A 19,638-nucleotide genomic window follows, 5' to 3' on the forward strand; every position below is an offset into this window, starting at 1 on the left:
TAGGCCTTCAGGTGGACTTGTGTGGGAAACTGCTGGGATCCAGGCCTGCAGTTGAGTCCTTTGGGCTTCTAGTGTGTGGCTAATCTCTTGCACTCCTTTGCATTTGACTCTTTGGGTAATTATCATAAAATAACCATATAAGTTATGTGTCCTGTATTTAATGTATTCCCTCACCAAATCCTTCTGACTACAACAGAAGTATTGCTAGCAAACCAAGAGATTTAAACCACTGCTTTCTAGTTCCTTGAAAGAGAAGAAAATAGGTCAATAGTCAAATTAGGGCACTTCTTCCTGCAAAGGAGATCACCTCTAGAGATGGGTAGGTCAGAGGTTCTTCCCTGCCCTAGAGCAGAGAAATCTCTGAGACATTTACCTAGGCAATCTTTATTAGCAGCAAGACAAGGTTACTCATTTAAGGTTCTGTTGGGGCCGGTGGGCTGAAGGGGGTCCAGTCAGACAAAAGTCTGCCATGTGCCAGTGCTAAATGCGAGACCGTATCCTCAGGTGCCTGGGCTTTGACACATCTGTCAGTGGTCCCCTACAGGTCCATCTTAAACCCACTAAATATCTGAAACCGAAACTCTCAGATTAAACTTATGTTCAGTTCCTAGCAGCTGTAATCCACATGTTAGTAAAGGCACCCTTATCAGCTTCCTATGTGCAGATAAAGGAAAAGAAAGGGTGACCAAAATCTCCTTTTATTCTAGTTAGCGTGTAAAAACACAAATGCAAGTTACTGATTGTTATTTTCCCTAGTGTAAGACAAAACAGTTGTCATAAGTTTCCTTAGTCTGACTTCCTGTTAAGAGGAGTGGTCTAACTATAAGGGACTCTAAAGTGAAAGTGAACTCCCAACAAGTTGGAGAAAAGTTTAAGGGGAGTTTTAACTCATTGGCAGAGAGAAAAGGTCTAATTAAAGTTCAAGTGATTTAAACATCAAAAAAATCACCATGTAGCATTCTATAAGTCCACAGTCAAAGTTTCAAAGTCCACAACCTATCAGCAAAGGTATTTCTCTCCCCTACACACATAAATGATGAAGGCCCTGCCTAGGAGTGGGAGGGAAGGTTCAGGTAGTTTTTAATTTATCAAACATTTGTGGGTTTCTTTTACGTCTGACATAGGGTCTTATCTTATTAGCAGAGAAAGCAGTCCAAACCTGTAGCTCAACTCTTTTTTTTTTTTTTGGTACCGAGGATCGAACTCGGGTCCTTGTGCTTGCGCAGCAGGTGGCAAAACCACTGAGCTAATCCCCGGCCCCGTGTAGCTCAACTCTTTTTTTGTTTTTGTTTTTGTTTTTGTTTTTTTGGTACCGGGGATCAAACCCGGGACCTTGCGCTTTTGAGGCAGGCGCCGGAACCACTGAGCTAAATCCCCGGCCCCAAGCTCAAGTCTTAAGGCCCTAAGAAAGGGTATTGACAGCACTGTTTCAGATCACCCTGAGACAGAGGATATCTGATGATCACTGACAGAGTTCCCCTCTCACCTCACTGAGGAGCCCAGATAGGGTGAGATGTGGAGATTTTCTGCGGATTACCCGGACAGGCTGTTGGCCGTGAGTTTCTTCTGAGGAACCTTTGGGTATCCCCCAGAGAGTAGCCCTGGCCATGACCCCTCAGTTGTCACCTTGGTTTACACTAGTTCCATGCAATCAGAGATCTGTCTACAAAAGGAACCAAACTGCCTATCTGGTCAGTGTCCCACCTGCCACTGGATTCGATGAGAGTGGGGATTCACCAGAGGGCAACCAGAGAAACCTGTCCTCTGCTTTGAGTGGCAGGCAGCTGCTCTAAAGGCAATTACTAGCTGGCAGAGTAATGACTGTGGCATTTTATAAAGGACAGATAAAAGCCTGAACTGTCTTTACTGAGATGATTTCATAAGGGACCCATATTACACCATTTTTAAGCAACTAAGTCCAAACACAACATATATAAAACAAGAAGAAAATGGAATTTTAACAAAAGATAATGCATCATAAGAGATACAAGCAATTTGTAAACCTTTAAAACATGCAGCTTAAATCTAAAACACTTAGCTGAAACAAAGGCCAGAATTTATGAAACAAAAAACAAAATCTATGAAACAAAAAGAATCTATAAAACAAGAACCAGAACTTATGAAACAAAAAGTTACAAGCTATGAAGCAAAAAGACCAAAGTTAGGATCTATGAAAGAAAACTCTTACCTCTGTCCAATAATCTCAGTGGGACCTCCAAAATGATATAGGGGAAATAGATGTGACTCTCAAACCTGTTAGATATCTGAAACTCAAGTTTGTGTTCTCTGAAATCAAAAAATGAATTCTAGGAACAATGGAGTTTAAGAGTAGGAAAAATGTATCGAGAGAAAGACAGCTTCTGTCTAAGAGAGACAGAAGGGGGACTGCAAAGTGGGTTGCGTTGCCTGGGACCCTATTTTCTGGGGCGGGGGGGGGGGTGTTATGAAGCAAAGCCCCAAGGTGAGGCAGGTTCAAGGTGAGACAAGACTATAAGACCCAATGGAAGATCACAGGTGGGCATGAGGTGGGGCAAAACCATGACTGGCCAGTAAGATTACAAGTAGAGCCACCCAGGTAATATTGATTAAATGGGGATCAAATGGGGAAGCTAGTCACATAAAAGAAAGTCCTCCATGTAGAATATCGGTCGCTGCTATTCATCTCTAGGGGAAGCAGTACCTCTTTTCTTTTTATAATGCTAGCCAGCAAACGTGCCTCAATTGTTCTCCTTGTTGGCTCCTGGAGGGCCAACCCTATTTAACTATCTTCAAGATATCTAATTAACTTATCTATCTACAATATTTTCACTCTCTGCTTCCTGATCACCATACTTTGTTCTTGTTTTTGTTTTTTCTTTCTTTCTTTCCCTCCTGTCTTCTTCACCAGTTTTCCAAAGCTTGGGTAATCTGCCTTTGTCTTTTAGCCTTGCTACTAATCTCTTTCTCTTCTTTTATTTCTCTAATTTTTCCTCTTATTCTTTTTAAATTTTCTCTCCTGAGAGTAAAATCTGTTGAGGGGATATTTACTGAATATTTACTGATTTGTTTTAGATTTTGTTATAGAAGTATAAATATTGTACCTGCCGGGGATTTAGCTCAGTGGTTCTGCCGCCTGCCTCGCAAGCAGAAGGACCCAAGTTCGATCCCCCGTACAAACAAAAAACAATAAAATATATAAATCTTGTACCTATGGTTAAAGGTGGCAAATTAAGAATTATCACTCTTAAGAGTTTGCCATTTTCTGGGCTGCGTTTGATGCTTTTGTTATTGCTGATTGTACTACTTTAGCCACGGTGACATAGTTGTGATCAGTTGTTCTTCCTTGAATGCCAATACCAGGATTGTCTGGGGTTCATAAACAGGAAAGGCAAATCCACATCCAGAATAAGTGTCTATGCAGTAAGGATGAAGCGCTGCCCTTTCCATGATGGAAGCAGTCCAACATCATCAACCCGCCACCAGGTTGCAGGCTGCTCACCTGGGGTAATGCTGCTGTATTGGGAACTTGGTGTTGGCCCCTGCTGTTGGCACACTGGGCATTCAGCAGTGCTGTAGCCAGATCAGCCTTGGCAAGTGGGAGTCCGTGTTGCTAAGGCTATGCATACCCTCCATCCCTGCCACCATGGCCGCTGTGTTCATGGGCCCATTGGACAATGACAGGGGTGGTTTAAGAAAGAGGTTGACTGCTATCTACACAACAGGCCATCATATCCACTTGATTATTAAAGTCCTCTTCTGCTGAGGTCACTTTTTGGTTAGCGTTTACATGGGATATAAATATCTTTACATCCTTTGCTCATATGGACAGGTCTATCCATATGTATCTTCCCCACATATTTTTGTCACCAACTTTCCAGTCATGTTTCTTCCAAGTTCCTGACTATTCAGCCAGACTACTGACTGTAGCCCATAAATCAGTATATAGTCACACATCTGGCCATTTCTCCTGCCAGGCAAAATGTACTAGCAGGTATACTACCCAAAGTTCTCCCCACTGTAAAGATCTCCCTTCACTACTGTCCTTCAGGGATGTCTTGGAAAGGAGCTATAATGTTCCAGCTGTCCACTTGCAGGTGGTGCCTGTGTAATGTGCAGAACCATTCATAAACCAGCCCCTAGCCTTCTCTTTCTCTGATTGATCAAATGGTGCACCCCATGAGGCCGCAGGTGCATGCTGGGAAACAAAAGGCAATATGGCAGGAGTAGGAGCCATGGGCATCTGGGCAACTTCTTCATGTAACTTACTTGTACCCTTTGGACCTGCTCTGGCATGATCACATATGTACCACTTCCATTTAATAATAGACTGTTGCTGTGCACCTCCAACCTTATGACTCAGTGGATCAGATAATACCCAGCTAACGATGGCAGCTCAGGGCACATGGTGACCTGGTGTCCCATGGTCAAGCATTCAGTTTCCACTAAGGCCCAGTAGCAGGCCAAGAGCTGTTTTTCCAAGGGAGAGTAATTGTCTGCAGAGGATGGCAGGGCCTTGCTCCAAAATCCTAAAGGCTCCCTCAGGGATTCACCTATGGGGGCTGCCAGAGGCTCCCAACAGCATCTCTACCTGCCACTGACACGCCAAGTACCATTGGGTCTGTGGGGTGATATGGCTCCAGTGGCAGAGCAGCCCACATAGCAGCCTGACCTGTTGCAGAGCCTTTTCCTGTTCTGGGCCCCTCTCAAAACTGGCAGCTTTCCGAGTCCCTTGGTAAATGGGCCAGGGTAAGACACCTCAGTGAGGAGTGTGCTGCCTCTAAAATCCACATAGACCCACTGAACATTGTGCCTTGTCTTTGGTTGTAGAGGGAGCCAAATGCAACAACTTATCTTTTACCTTAGAAGCAATATCTCTGCATGTCCCACATCACTGGACTCCTAGAAATTTCAATGAGATAGAGAGACCTTGAATTTTAGTTGGATTATTTCTCATCCTCTGGCTCACAAATGCTTTACTAATAAGTCCAGAGAAGCCACGACCTCCTGCTCATTTGGTCCAGTCAGCATAGCAGCATCAATGTAACGGACCTTGCGGGAGAGGAAGGTAATCAAGATCCCTGTAAACCAAGTCCTGACACAGGTCTGGAGAGTTAGTATCACCCTGAGGTGGACAGTGAAGGTGTACTGCTAGCCCTGCCAACTGAAAGCAAATTGTTTCTGATGGGCCTTATGGACAGGTATGGAGGAAAAGGCGTTTGCCAAATCAATAGCTGCACACCAAGTACCAGGGGGTGTGTTAATCTGCTCAAGCAAGGAAACCACATCTGTACAGCAGCTGCAATCGGAGTCATCACTTGATTCAGTTTACGGCAATCTATCATCGTTCTCCAAGACCATCTGTCTTCTGCACAGGCCAAATGGGAGAATTGAGTGGGGATGTGGGGGAGCCATCATCCCTGCACCCTTCAATTCCTTGATGGTGGCACTAATCTCTGCAGTCCCTCCAGGAATGTGACATTGCTTTTACCTGGAAAAGGTAACTCTAATGGCTTCCATTTCACCTTTCCAATCACAGTGGCCCTCACATGGCAGGTTAGGGAACCAAGGTAAGGGTTCTGTGAGGTACTAAGCATATCTATCCCAATTATGCATTCAGGAACAGGGAAAATAACTACAGGATGGATTCAGGGATCCACTGGACCCACTGTGAGTCAGATCTTAGCTAAAACTCCATTGATCACCTAACCCCCATAGGACCCTACTCCTTTTTTTTTGACAGGGTCTTGTTAAATAGTTCAGGCTGTCCTTGAACTTATTGTGTTGCCCAGGCTGGCCTCAAAGTTGCAGCAATCCTCCTGCCTCAGCCTCCCAAGTGCTAGGATTACAGGCATGCGCCACCATGCCTGGCAATGGAAACAAGGCTTTTTTGTTTGTTTTTTGAGATAGTCTTGCTATGTAGCTCAGTTTGACCTTGAATTCACTGGGAGCCCAGGGTGGCCTCAAACTCGTGGCAATCCTCCTGCCTCTGCCTCCTGAGTACTGGAATTACAGGCGTAGGCCATCACACCTGGTAGTGGGCCCTATTCTTACTGGAGGCCACAGTGATGTTTTGGATTTCCTGGAATCAGCATTAGTTCAGTAGTTCCCAAAATGTCTGATCATTTCCTTTCCCCCAAGGTACAGTTACCCTGGTAAAAGGCCTTATGTCCCTCTGGGGTCGAATGGAGAAAGCTTGAACATATAAACTTTTGGTGATGCACCAGGGTCCTTCCTCAAGGGCACCCAGCCACCCCTTCAGCCAAGAGGTCTGTAAGCTGGCTCAAATCTGGGAACTAGCTGAAGGGCCATGATTCTCCATTACTACAATTTGAGGTAGGTTTCTGTTCATTTGCTCTTAAATTTTTTTTGATTATATAAACCTAGTAAAAATTTACTGGGTTTCCTGTCTATTTCACTTTGGGGAACACCATGGCTGATACCATAAGTTACACGCATCAGGCCATTCTGATCATTGCTCTGCTTCTGTTCCATTACGGTAAATACGTGTACCCTATCTTTGGCAGTTCAGTGCTGCCACTCGGGGATCCAATTAAACCCATTCCCCTTGAGTTTCCCAACTGAGCAACTACAGTCCCCACCATAACATCTGGCAGATAAAGAAGGGCAATGACAGGGCTATTCAGGGACACTGGCGCTTCCCTCATGAATCTGTTTCTCCAGCTGTTAGTGAAGGGTACATTTTCTAGATCATCCCAGTGTGGAGGATTAGGCCTAACATGACAAATCCACTCCAACGTTCCCATTTCCCTGACCCTTTGCATCCCCTCATCAACAGTAAACCAAGGAAGATCAGGCATCTCTAATTCACTCACATTAGGCCATCTTTTGATCCGTACTTCTGCCAACCAGCAAAATAAACTATTAACACCTTTTAAAAACCATGAAAAAAAAAATAAATCAACTCCATGAGCTGCAACATTAAATTCAGAATCTATACTTAAGGGATCCACATTAACAAACTCAGACTGATCCAGGTGCATGTTTTTGCCACTATTATCCCACACCCTTAAAATCCACTCCTACACTTGCTCATCGTGGGTCAAACTATGTACCTCATCTTTAGGAGCCTTCAGCAATTTGGGCCTAGAGGCAAAAGTGGGTGGTTAGGGTGGATCCTGAGGGTTGTCCCAGTTATCACGCTTGGTCCACCCAGGATTAGTGTCCTCAGGTGTACTGGGAAAGGCCAACACCACAGGGACTGGGGTGGGGATTCCTCCACCACTGTGGGTGAGGAAGTCTCTCCCTTTGGCAAAATAATCTCTTTAGAGTCTAGGAGCTCAGTGTCCCCAGCCTCATCAGAATCCTCCCACACATCTCCATCCTAATTTATGGGGTCCAGGGCCAGGGATTTAGCTCAGTGGTGCCGCTCCCTGCCTCACAAGTGCAAGGTCCTGAGTTCAATCCCCAGTACCAAAAAAAAAAGAACATTGTGAGCTCATTTATGGGGTCCAACTAGAGCCCTCACCTTCACTTCAGATCCCCTTCAAAGATGGGCATGAAACTTACCCTTTGTTTCAGCCAATTGAATTACAAGAGCCTCTGTTTGGGTTTCTGCATCTCAGCCCTGTGGCTAAAGGAGAGAAAGTTCTCTTTCAGGACACACTGAGAAATTTATAACAAATTTTAGATTTGTTATACAGGCCGGGAGCAGGGAATTTGAATTTTGAGCTCCTTATTTTCCTTTATTAACCTGTCTTCACAATCAGAAGACTTTAGATTTTTCATGCCTGCTTTGAACTCATCATTCTCTTTTACTAGCTTGTCCAGAGATGCTAAGAGCAACCAGTCAGCATCATTATATTTCCCGCTCTGCCAAAAATATTGAAAAGTATCATATGTGGAGTCACTAAATTCCTTGCACCTCACCTTGGTAAATCAGGATAATCTAATGGATATAATAGGCGTTATGAAGAGGTATGGAGAAGAAGGCATTTGTCAAATCGATAGCTGTAGACCGAATATCAAGAGACAAGTTAACTTTTCATACCTGAACTGGGTATAATTTTAAACATTATACACCATAGGCTATCAATACTCCACACATTATCAGCAGAAGAGACGAGGGCAATTTCAGGGCTCATCAAATTAGAAAGCCAACTCCAGGAACCACTAAAGCCATTAAAGAATTTCATATTTACAATTCGTTTCTCTAGAGCCACACCCAGTGTCAAAATCTGCATCTTTCAGGGCTCACTAGAATAACAGATTTTGTATAATAATAGGTATATATTTACAAGTGAGGCTTCCAACGGCCGCCTGCAGTCAGGCATGGAAGAATGCAAAGGGCCAACTCCACACTGGAGATCCGGATGATCCAGTCAAAGGGAAAGGCCTGGAGCTCACTGCAAACTCCCACGGGAAGCCAAAGGAGGGGCGCCGGAAGGCTGAAGAGGGGTCTGTGCTAGTAGCCTGAAGACAGACGTCCCAAGGTAAAGGCGAAGCCTGGAGATGCTCCCAAGAAACTGAAGCGAGACCTCCTTCTTCCTTCCTCTTTTTTATCCCATTCAGGCTACAAGCCTGTCGGCTGGTGCCACTCACGTTCAGGGTGGTCTTCTGTCTTTAATAAATCCCTTCAGCCACACCCAGGACTACGCCAATGCATTCAGTTGGTTGTTGCCTACTCAAATTGGCATGATTGTTAACTATCACAATGGGGCTTGCTATGATGCTCATGCTGCCCTCAAATTCTTGACCCTCCTGCCTCAGCCTCCTGAGTGGCTGGAGTAACCAGTATGTGTCACCATGCTAGGCTTTCCCTGTGGTCTTTATTTGCATTTCTATGATTAATAATGCTGTTGAACAAATATTCTTAATTACAATACAGTGTGTTAGCTGTTAGTCACTGACAAAAGAGCTGAAAGAGAAAACTTAAAAAGGAAAGATTTATTTCAGCTAATGGTTTCAGAGGTTTCAGTCGACTCTATGGCTGTTAGGCCTGTGGAAAGGCAGATACATCATGGCAGAAGGGCACGACAAGGTGGTCAACCTAAGGCAGCCAGGAAGTAGAGAGAAAAGGAAAAAGCTAGAGAGGAAGAGGACAGGGACGAGACAGAGTACAAGGTCACGCTGATCTGACACTGTCTTCAAAGAGGCCCTACAGCCTGTTGCCACTGTCTCCCAATCATGTCATCAAAATATGATCTAATCAGTGGATCTATTCTGTGATGCAGCTGGGGCCCTCATGATCTGGCTATCTTCCAAATCCCGACTTGTACACACATGAAACTTCTGGAGGACATTGTACAAGTAAAGCATAATGTATAAGAGGTGAACAAAATGTGGCACATTTTTAAATTTTTAAATATAATATCACAGTAAAAGATACAATTCCATTAATCACCATCCAAATTCTTCCCCTCACTTCAAACACACTTATTTCATCAGTCTTGTGACATTCTGAAGCAATCCTGGAAGGTTTTTTCCTATTTACTTGTTTATTTATTTATCGAGACAAGGTCTCCTCATGCAGTTCAGGCTGGCCTTGAACTCACTATGTAGCTAGGCTGGCCTGGGACTTGCAGAAATTCTCCTACTTCACCCTCCCAAGTGCTGGGATTACAGTGTGTGTCAACACACCTGGCTTTGAAGCTTTTTAAGTGAGTGCCTTTACAAGGTGTGACTAAAAAAAAGACAGTGAATGCTGCTGCTGAGTTACATCCAAAAGAAGGGCAGGCTCATAAAAATATGTGTGCTCTGTTCCAATTTACTCACTGGATCTGGCACCTTATGACTGCTGGATCTTCCCCAAAGTCAAAATGACCCAGAAAGGTAAATATTTTGAATGGATTCAGGACACTGAGGCAGCCATGATAGTGCAAAGATATTCACGAAAAAAGACTTGTGAAACTGCTTCAGCAAGTGGCAAGAATGACAGGATAAGTGCATTCAAAGAAAGACGGAGTATTTTGAGGAGCATTATTGGCTATGTATCTTTTAAGGTCATAAATTTTTAAAAATTTAAACATACACCGTGTTTTTCAAGCAGAACTCGTGAAGTCTCAGACTGTTCATCACTAAGAATTTTACAGTTTTGATTTCGACAGTGAAGTCATAAAGCCAAACAGAGTAGCTTTGTAGGCATGGTGTGAGGTAGGGATGTAGTTTCTTTTTGTTACATTCACTGAACAGTCTCTCCTTTCTCCCACTTCTCTAACACTCCATCCTCATCAAATGTCACATGCCTATGTGCAGGTCTGTTTCCGAGACTTCTATTCAATTTCATTGGTTAATTTTTTTTTCCAGTACAGGGGATCAAACTCAGGACCTTGCACTTGGGCACCACTGAGCTATATTCCCAGCCTCAATGGTTAATTTATTGTTACATGATTCCATACCATCTTACTAAATATACCTTCATAATAAAAGCAGATACCATGCAGGACAAATATTCTCTGTCTAAACTGACTTTCTTTCTTTCTTTCTTTCTTTCTTTCTTTCTTTCTTTCTCTCTTTCTTCCTATTAGAAATGTTTGCAGTACAGAAGTGTAACATTCACTGTGTGGAGCTGGTACATACACATCACAAATCTTAATTCTTCTGATGTCACCTTCCTCTCCCCTTCCTTCCTTCCTCCCCTCTCTCTCTCTCCTTCTCCTTTGCAAAATCTCTCTGTTTCCTATTGTCTATCTTTTATTTTGTTCTTTAATTTACATTTTGGGCTTCTCATATAAGGCGATCATGTGATATTTAAGCTTGTGTGTCTGATTTATTTTACTTAACATTATGGTCTTGAGGTGCATCCATTTTCCTACAAATGACTCAAATTTATCCTTCTTTATGGCAGAGTGGTACTCCACTGTATATAAATACCACATTTTCTTTATCCATTCATCTGTTCACGGACATGCCACCTGCTTCCAGGATTTAGTTACTATGAATTGCACTGCTATAAACATGTGTGTGTGTATCACTATAATATGTTGTCCTTTTTTTTTGGTACCAGGGATTGAACTCAGGACCTTGCACTTGCAAGGCAGGTGGCAGAACCACTGAGCTAAATCCCCGGCCCTATAATATGTTGTCTTTAACTCTTTCGGGAACACACCTAGAAGGGGAATAGCTATGTTGAATGGAATTTCTTTTTTAGTATTTTGAGGAATCTCCATATTGACTTCGATAGTGGTACCTTACATTCCCTCCAGTAATGTTCATTTTTTCCTGTAGCCTCGCCAGCATTTGTTATTATTTGATTTCTTGATGATAGCTGTTCTTTCTGGAGAAGATGGAATCTCAGTGTTTGTTTTTTGTTCTTGTTGCTTTGAGACAGGGTCTTACTATGTAGTTCAGGCTGACCTGGAACTCACTATGTAGCCCAGGTTGGCCAGAAACTTGCAGCCGTCCTCCTGCCTCAGCCTCCCGAGTGCTGGGATTAAGATGTGTGCTATCACACTCGGCCTTGTTGTCATTGTTTTGAGACAGGATCTCACTATGTAGTCCAGGCTGGCCTTCAACTCACTACATAGCCCAAGCTGGCCTGGAACTCCCAGTAATCCTCCTCCTCAGCCTCCAGAGTACTGGGATCATAGGCGTGTGACACCCTGCCCAGCTCAGTGTTGTTTAAAGGTGCATTTCTCTAATGTCCAGATATGTTAAAAAAATTTTCATGTATTATTGGCCATTTATATTTCTTCTTCTGAGAAGCGTCTATTCATTTCAGTTGTCTTTTGCTTGGGTCTTCTATTTTGGAAGATCTAATTGTTTTTGAGTTCTTTATACATTCTAGCTATCATTCCTCTGTCTGAAGTGTAGCTGCAAATTGTTTCCCTTTCTGTAGGTTGCTCACTCTATTGGTTGTTCGTTGTGCAGAAGCTTTTTAATTTGACATAATCCCATTTGTGGGTTCTTGATGTTATTTCTTGAGCAACGGGGGCTGCGCCCATGCCTGTGTCTTCAAGGGTTTTATCTACTTTATCTTCCAACAGATGAAGTGTTTCTATCTTAATATTTAGTTCTTTGATCCATTCTGCTTTCAGTTTAGTGCATGGTGAGAGATATGAGTCTAGGTTCCATCTTATCCATGTGGACAGCCAGTTTTCCCAGCATGGTTTGTTGAAGAGCCTGTCTTTTCTCCGGGCTATGTTTTTGGTCCTTTTGTCAAAGATTAGATGCCTGAATGTGCCTGGGGTGTTTTCTGAGGCCTGTATTCGGTTCCACTGGTCCACACATCTGTTGTTGTGCCTTGCTTTGTAATTTAACTTGAAATCCAGGACTGGGGTGCCTCCTGCTCTGCTCTCATTGACCAACGTAGCTTCCACTATTCCAGGTCTCCTCTGAGGACTGTTTTCTCCAGCTCTGAGAGGAATGGTGTTGGCATTTTGATTTGGATGGTGTTAAATGTATTTATCAGTTGTGGATGGGTGGTCACTTTGACTACATTAGTTCAGCCTCTTCGGGAACAGGGGATGTCTTTCTATTTTCTGATGTCCTCTTTGATCTCTTTTTGCAGAGTACTGTAATTTTCATTGTAAAGGTCTTTCATTTCCAAAGTATTTCAACTTTCTTGATGCCATTATTATGAATTTCTTTCTTGGTGAGTTCCTTTTTTTTGGTTTTCTGAGACAGAGTCTCATCACATAGTTCCAATTGGTCTCGAACTCACTATGCAGCCCAGGCTACATATTGAACAGGAGTAGTGATAGTGGTCATCTTTGTCTTGTTCCTCATGTCAGAGGGAAAGCTTTCACTATTTCTCATTTAATATGATGCTGGCAGGCCAGGGATTTACCTCAGTGGTGCTGAGCCTGCCTTGCAAGTGCAAGGTCCTGAGTTTGATCCCTGGTACCAAAAAACAAAACAACAAAAAAAAGATTCTGGTGGTAGGTGTATCATACATGTCTTTTATGAAATTGAGATAAGGCCAGGCCTGGTGGCACCCGAGAGGCTGAGGCAGGAAGATCACATTGAGTTCAAGGCCAGTCTGGGCTCCACAGTGAGATCCCATCTCCAAAAAAACATGGAACAAAAAAGAGAGAGGCTGAGATATGATCCTTCTATACCTATTTTTTTCAGGGTTGTTTATCATGAATGGATGTTGGATTTTGTCAAAGGCTTTTTCTGGATCTATTGAGATGACTCAATATAAATTTTATAATAAACATCAAGTCCCAGGGAAGTTCTCTGTAGGAATTTTAATTAAAATTACATTGAATACTTATATCAATTTGGGGAGAGTGGATATATTCATAATAATATGCCTTCTTTTTCATGAACGCAGATTCATCTCTCCATTTATTCATGGTTTCTTCTATGAAGAAAGAAAAAAAAGAATGCTTCTAGTATTTCCCTTTTTACAGTAATGTTTCTTTAGATTTTGGTGGGGTTTTTTTGGTAGCAGGGATTAAACTCGGTTCCTTGCGCTCACGCAGCAGGCAGCAAAGCCACTGAGCTAAATCCTCGGCCCTGTTTCTTTAGATTTTAAAAATATGTTTCCTTAAGAAAGTTTCCATTGCTAATTTATGAATTTTTTTAATAATAAAAGGCGATTGAATTTTTACATTTTTTTCTTCGGTACCAGGGATTGAACTCAGGCCCTTGCACTTGCCAGGCAGGCACAGTGCCACTGAGCTACATCCCCGGCCCTTATAAAATGTTTATCCTACATTTTTAATACAACCATACAGCATTTTTCTTTTAATCAGTTACTCTGATAAATCACACATATATTCTTATGATATTTAACGATTCTTACTTATTTGTAGGTGGGGATATTATCTTTTATAATGCACTGTTGGGTTTGGTTTGGTAATATTTTGTTTAGTATTTTTTGCATATATAATCGTAAGTGAAATGAGCCTTTCATTTTCTTTCCTAGTAATGCCTATATCTAGTTTTGAAATCGAAGCTCTGCTCCCTTTTTGGGCATGGTGGTGCATTCCCGTAACCCCAGCTACTGAGGAGGGTGAGGTCGGAGGACAGCCGAGTTTAAGGCCAGTCTGGGCAGCCCAGCAAGACCTTGTCGGAAGATACATTTTTAAAAGGGCTGGGAGTGTGACTCGACGATGGAGAATGTGCAAGGCCCTAGCCTCAATCAATCCTCAGTATCAAGAACAAACAATCAAACAAAACCCAACTTATGCTGCCCTTATAGAATGAGTTGGGAAATAGTACTCCTCCATTTTTAATTCTGTGAAAGAATCTGTACAAAACTGGGAAAATTATTTCCCAAAAATTTAGAAGAGGCAATCTGTAAATCAATGTGACATTATGTTTTCTTTTTGAGAAGGTATTTTAAAAGCCTGGCTTCAGTTTCAAGTTTGTATGTGCTTCCTGAATAACATTTTTCCAGAAAGCTATTTCATGTAATTTTGTAAATTATTTTAAATTATTGTCAAAGAATTGTAGATATGCCAGGCGAGGTGGCACACACCTCCATTTCCAGCATGAGGTAGGAGGATCGCCATGAGTTTGAGGCCAGCCTAAACTGTACAGAGAGACCCTGTCTCAAAAAGAAAAAAAAAAAAAAAATTGTAGATACTATTTCCCTGCAATTTTTTTTTTTTTTGGTACCGGGGATCCAACTCAGGTCCTTGCGCTTGCACAGCAGGCAGCGCAACCACTGAGCTAAATCCCCAGCCTTTTCTCTGCAATTTTAATCTCTATCTTAGGTTCTCATGCATATCTCGAATATAATACAACTCTTTTTTTTTTTTTTGATACTGGGGATTGAACTCAGGATCTTGCCCTTGCAAGGCAGACATGGTGCTGCTGAGCTAAATTCCCATCTAATACAACTCTTATAAATTACTAAAATGCAATAGAAAATCAGCCTATACATTTAAAGAGAGATTTCATAATCTAGGAAATCTAAATGGTTAATAACTACTGAGAAGAACTCAAAAGTTATCAAGATTATGTAATTAGAACTACAATGAGAATCTATTACATGCCCACTAAAATGTATAAAATAAAAGAGGTATAAAATACACGTTCTCACAAGTTGTTCACAAGAACACCCACACTTTGACAGTAACAGTATAAACTAGCATAGCTACCTTGACATTATTTATTTAGATTGAAGATACATGTGCTCTATTCCTAAGTATTCCTCCAACAGAAATTTGGGAGTACTCATGCACTGGGAGACAGGTATAAGAATGCACATAATCTAGGTATATACATACCAGGTAAAAAGATTAAAAAATCACAAAATTACCATCATTGGTAGAATGACGAATTAAGGCTGGGCACACCTGCAATCCCAGTGTTGGGGAGGTGGAGGCAGGAAGATTGCCATGAGTTCAATGCCAGCATGGACTACAGAGTGAGACCCTGTCAAAAGAAAAGAAAAGAAAAGAAAAGAAAAGAAAAGAAAAGAAAAGAAAAGAAATAAAGGAGAAGTAAATTGTGGTAAAGTTATTTAATGGAACGCTATACAAGAATGAGAAGGAATGGCTAGGGATTTAGCTCACTGGTTCCGGTGCCTGTCTCCCAAGCCCAAGGATCCGAGTTCGATCCCCGGTACCAAAAAAAAGAATGAGAAGGAACTGACTATTACTAGAAGAAACAATATGAATGTATTTTTATTAAGAGCCATTCTACATAAATTTGCGGGAAAAATCGTTTCATAATTAAAGTCTGACTATAGCTGTCTAAGGCCCTATGTTGTCTTGCCCACAAGCTGGCTATGGCATGCGAAAACATAACTCCACTTTGTCTCTGGTCACAGCTGAGCCTTCCATGGTCCCATGACACTCAAGGGCAAGAGCACATCAGCTGAAGACATCCTGGCTCTTTGAGAATGGAGTAGTAATAAAAAAGAAAGATTTCACCCGGGGAGGGACAACTTCCTTATCAGCTTAACTCTTCCCACCTACTATTGTAAAAATGTTTTCCTTACAGCCCTCATCAGTTTGAGAACCTCATGACCTAAGATCCTCATCAGCATAACATCCATATCGACATAGGGTTACTGCCACCTAAGTCACCCGATACTCCCTCCAATGATTGTGTGCACCCAATGAATGGTGGCAAGCTTGGAAGGTCTGTCTTTGCCCACTCTGAGGCTCTGACCTCCTGGCCCCCATGTATTTTGAAATTATGCAAACCTCTATTGTCTTTTTTTCTTTAGCCCTCGGTATGCCCCTTTCTAGGCAGTTGGAGGATTGATCGCCCTCCAATAAATTTTACCACAGAATACTGAGCAAAATAAGCTAGATACAAATAATGCACACTGTGTGGTTCCATTTATTTACATCTCATGACAGGAAACATTAAACTGTGGTCTAGGTATACACATTCACATGGCAAAGGTATAAAGTCAGTTACTACCATGAGGATTAGGGTAATGATGACTTTTCCAGGGCACAAAATGTTGGTATTTAGAAGAGGTACATGGAGGATTTCTGGTTTGACAATGTTTTATTTCTTAACCTTGAGGCTGCTATGAGAATCCTCACACAAAAATAATTCATTGAGTTATACACCTATGTCTTATGTACTTTTTGTATGCTAATGAAACCACAATTTTAATGATTAAAGAAAGGTCATTGAGCCTATAAAAAAGGGTTATAATCATATTCATTTTGAATAATAAAATATATAGTAAAGAGCATTTAACATAGTGACAAAGGACACCTTTTCATTGATAAATGTTGGATACTTATGGGATATAATTCTGTGTCCTAAGGAGAATTTCCAGCAGCCTGGAACATGAAAATGGATTCTTCCTCATAGCTGTCTTACATAAATAATTGGTCCCTAGAACCCTATTGTATTAGCTGGACACAATACCTGACACATACAATTTAAAGGAAGAGGGTTTTAATTTGGCTCATGTCTTAAGGGGATTCAGTCCATGCTCAGCTGACTCCAAGGCAGAAACATCAGGGTAGAAGGATGCAGTGGAGCAAAGATATTTAGTTCATGGAGAATGGGAAACAGAGTAAGGTAACAGTACCAGAGAGGAAGGGCCAAGGGACCACAGACCCAAGTCCAAGCCTCCATGATCCACCCAGACACACACATGTGTGTTTCATCAACTCCTGGGTGGATCTCAAAGCCAATCAGGTTATCATGTCTCCCTAACTACTGCATCCCATCCCTTGTCAACTTTGCACTCAGACACTTTATGGAAAGTAAACCATACTTAATTTCCAAATAAATACAATAACTTAATAATTCCACTGAACACAATATAACTATCCTGAATACAACTGAAACACAATAAACCTCTTCTCCCAAAGTCTCAGCAGTTCTAGTATTTTTCAAAAATCCAAGTCAAAGTCTCTCCTGAGACTCAAGGCAAACTCTGTCCGTGAACTTCTATAAAAAAGAAAAACAAGGTACATAATGCTGAGGTACAATGGCACATACTCATTCCAAAAAGGGAAGAACAGGGGAGTAGAAAATAATTGAATCAAAACAAGACTGAAACCCAGCAGGGCAAACATTAGGTCCTGTAGCTGCATATCTTGCATCCAGAGCACACAGTGGTGAAATGTGAGTTCCAAGGGGCTTGGACAGCTACACTCTCATGGCTTTGCCAGTTGCAGCCCACACAGCCTCTCTCTTTGGCTGGCTCCACTTGCTGACTGCAGCTTTTCTTGGCAGACATCCCAGATTCCCGGCATATCTGATTTCCTGGGTTCTCCGTTGCACCTTTGGTTTCATTCTCATAGCCTTATGCATTTTCAGGATCCTTGCCTAGCCTCCCATACCTGCCCTTGAAGTCTGGGTGGGAGAGTCCCTGAACTCACACCTCTTGCATTCTGCATGCCAGGTACATTGCATTCAGCATCAGGTACATGACACCAAAGTCCACTGTGAACAGGAATGGGAACAGACCCTCTTAGACCATGGCTGCAGTGGCCTCGGGATAGCTGTGCACAGTGAAATGAATCCTGGGGAACCAACTCCTTGTGAAGGCCTTCTTGAGCACGAGCTGCAAGGACTCTCTGTTCAAATTAAATGTCTAGGGCCGGGGATTTAGCTCAGTGGTTGCACTGCCTGCTGTGCAAGCGCAAGGACCCAAGTTCGATCCCCGGTACCAAAAAAAAAAATTAAATCTCTATACTTTTGTTCCTCTGACCCTGAGATATCCATGGTCTTGCTGGACGCTTAAGACTTCTTTCTTCTTATCCCTGTACAAAGTACTTGATTTCTTCTTAATGGCACTAATCTTTTCAGCAGCCACACCTCCTTTGGCCCAAATTGACACATGGTTCCTACTGGGCCAAAATTTCCATTTTTCAAAATTTTCGATTCTGCTTTTGCCCCCCAGGTATCACTATAAATCTGGCTAAAAGCATTCAGCAGAACTCATACCACAGCATGAATGTTGGGCTGTTTTGAAATTTCCTCTACCACATTATTTATTCCATTACCTTTAATGTCAGTCTCCCAAAGAGTCTCAGGACACGGGCAAAATGTAGACCAATTTTTCTGCCAGAGTGTAACACACATGGCCTCTAATGTAACTGCCAATGAAGTCCTCATTCCTATCTGAAACCTCCTGAGCCCGGCCTTTAATGTCTGCTTTCCTATCAGCATTCTGGTCATCTGAGCTCCAACCAGAATCACACGTCAGGCTTTGCTTATAGCATTCTAGGGCTTCTCTAACTTGCATCTCCAGACTTTTCCAAATTCCTTCCACAAACTAGTTCCAAAGGCTTCTGAACCACATGGTCACACACAGAGATGACAATGTTCCCATTTCTCTTGTTCCAATTTTCTGTATTAGTCAACTTTCCCTTTGCAGGCACCATACCTGACACTCAAAATTTAAAGAGGTTTCATTTGGCTCATATTTCTTTTTTGGTACTGGGGATCAAACTCAGGTCCTTGCGCTTGCTCAGCAGGTGGCGAAACCACTGAGCTAAATCCCCGGCTGGCTCACATTTTTAAAGGAGAATCAGTCCAAGGTCAGCAGTGTCCAGGGCAGAAATACTACGGCAGAAGGGTGTGGCAGAGCAAAGATGCTTGGCACATGGTAAATCGGAAGCTGAGCAGGAGAAGAGTGCCACCGGGGAAGGGTGGGGTGGTCAGACGGAGCCCTCCAAGCCACACCTCCAGGACCCAGCCAGGCACACAGAAGTGTCCTCTGCCAATCTCCTGGGTGGATCCCACAGCCAGTCAAGCTGACATTCCATCCCAACTGCCACGCCTGTTCATACTAAAAGGATTTAAAAAGGAAAAGGAACCAGCACAGCACCTATACAAAAACACTATCTAAGTGGGGGGAGCAAAAAAGAATATGAAAAATAAATGGTACATTAAATACACACACCAGAAAAATGCCACGACAGAAGAAAGGAAACTAGGAGCAAATATACCTCCATGAAATAAGCATTTTAGCTGGGCTTGGTGGTGCATGCCTGTAATCCTAGCACTTGGGTGGCTGAGGCAGGAGGATTGCCACAAGTTCGAGGTCAGCCTGGGCTGCATAGTGAGACCCTGTCTCAAAAAAAAACAAATAAAGAAGAATAAGAAAAGGAAGAGGAAGAGGAAGAGGAACAAGAAGAAAATGAAGATAAGGAGGAAAAAGAGGGGGGGAGGGGGAGGAGGTATTTTTCAGAAACCTTGCTGAACTTGTTGCATATATAAAATAAGATGATAATGAAGAAATTATAAAATACATGAACATATGCCTGTAATCCCAGTGCTTGGGAGGCTGAGACAGGAGAATTGTCACAAGTTTGAGGA

At 42.4% G+C, this 19,638-nt stretch overlaps 1 protein-coding gene across 5 annotated transcripts in view; it reads right to left on the reverse strand.

The window, feature by feature from the left end:
* Lyrm7 (LYR motif containing 7) overlaps positions 1-19,638 on the reverse strand; it is a 264,174-nt gene that overhangs the window by 103,063 nt on the left and 141,473 nt on the right. The window contains exon 6 of one of the 5 annotated variants that reach the window (XM_087194586.1): positions 11,191-13,243. The exons of the other annotated variants lie outside the window; for them this stretch is intronic. Coding sequence (XP_087050712.1) covers positions 13,232-13,243 — 12 coding nt within the window. The 3' untranslated portion in view covers positions 11,191-13,231. Of the gene's footprint in view, positions 1-11,190; positions 13,244-19,638 lie in introns of those variants that run through there. 5 annotated transcript variants of the gene reach the window in all.

The sequence above is a fragment of the Heterocephalus glaber genome, unplaced genomic scaffold (genome assembly GCF_053883595.1).
Source record: "Heterocephalus glaber isolate CG9 unplaced genomic scaffold, H.glaber_assembly_v1.0 deba00001606, whole genome shotgun sequence".
Taxonomy (NCBI): Eukaryota; Metazoa; Chordata; class Mammalia; order Rodentia; family Bathyergidae; genus Heterocephalus; species Heterocephalus glaber.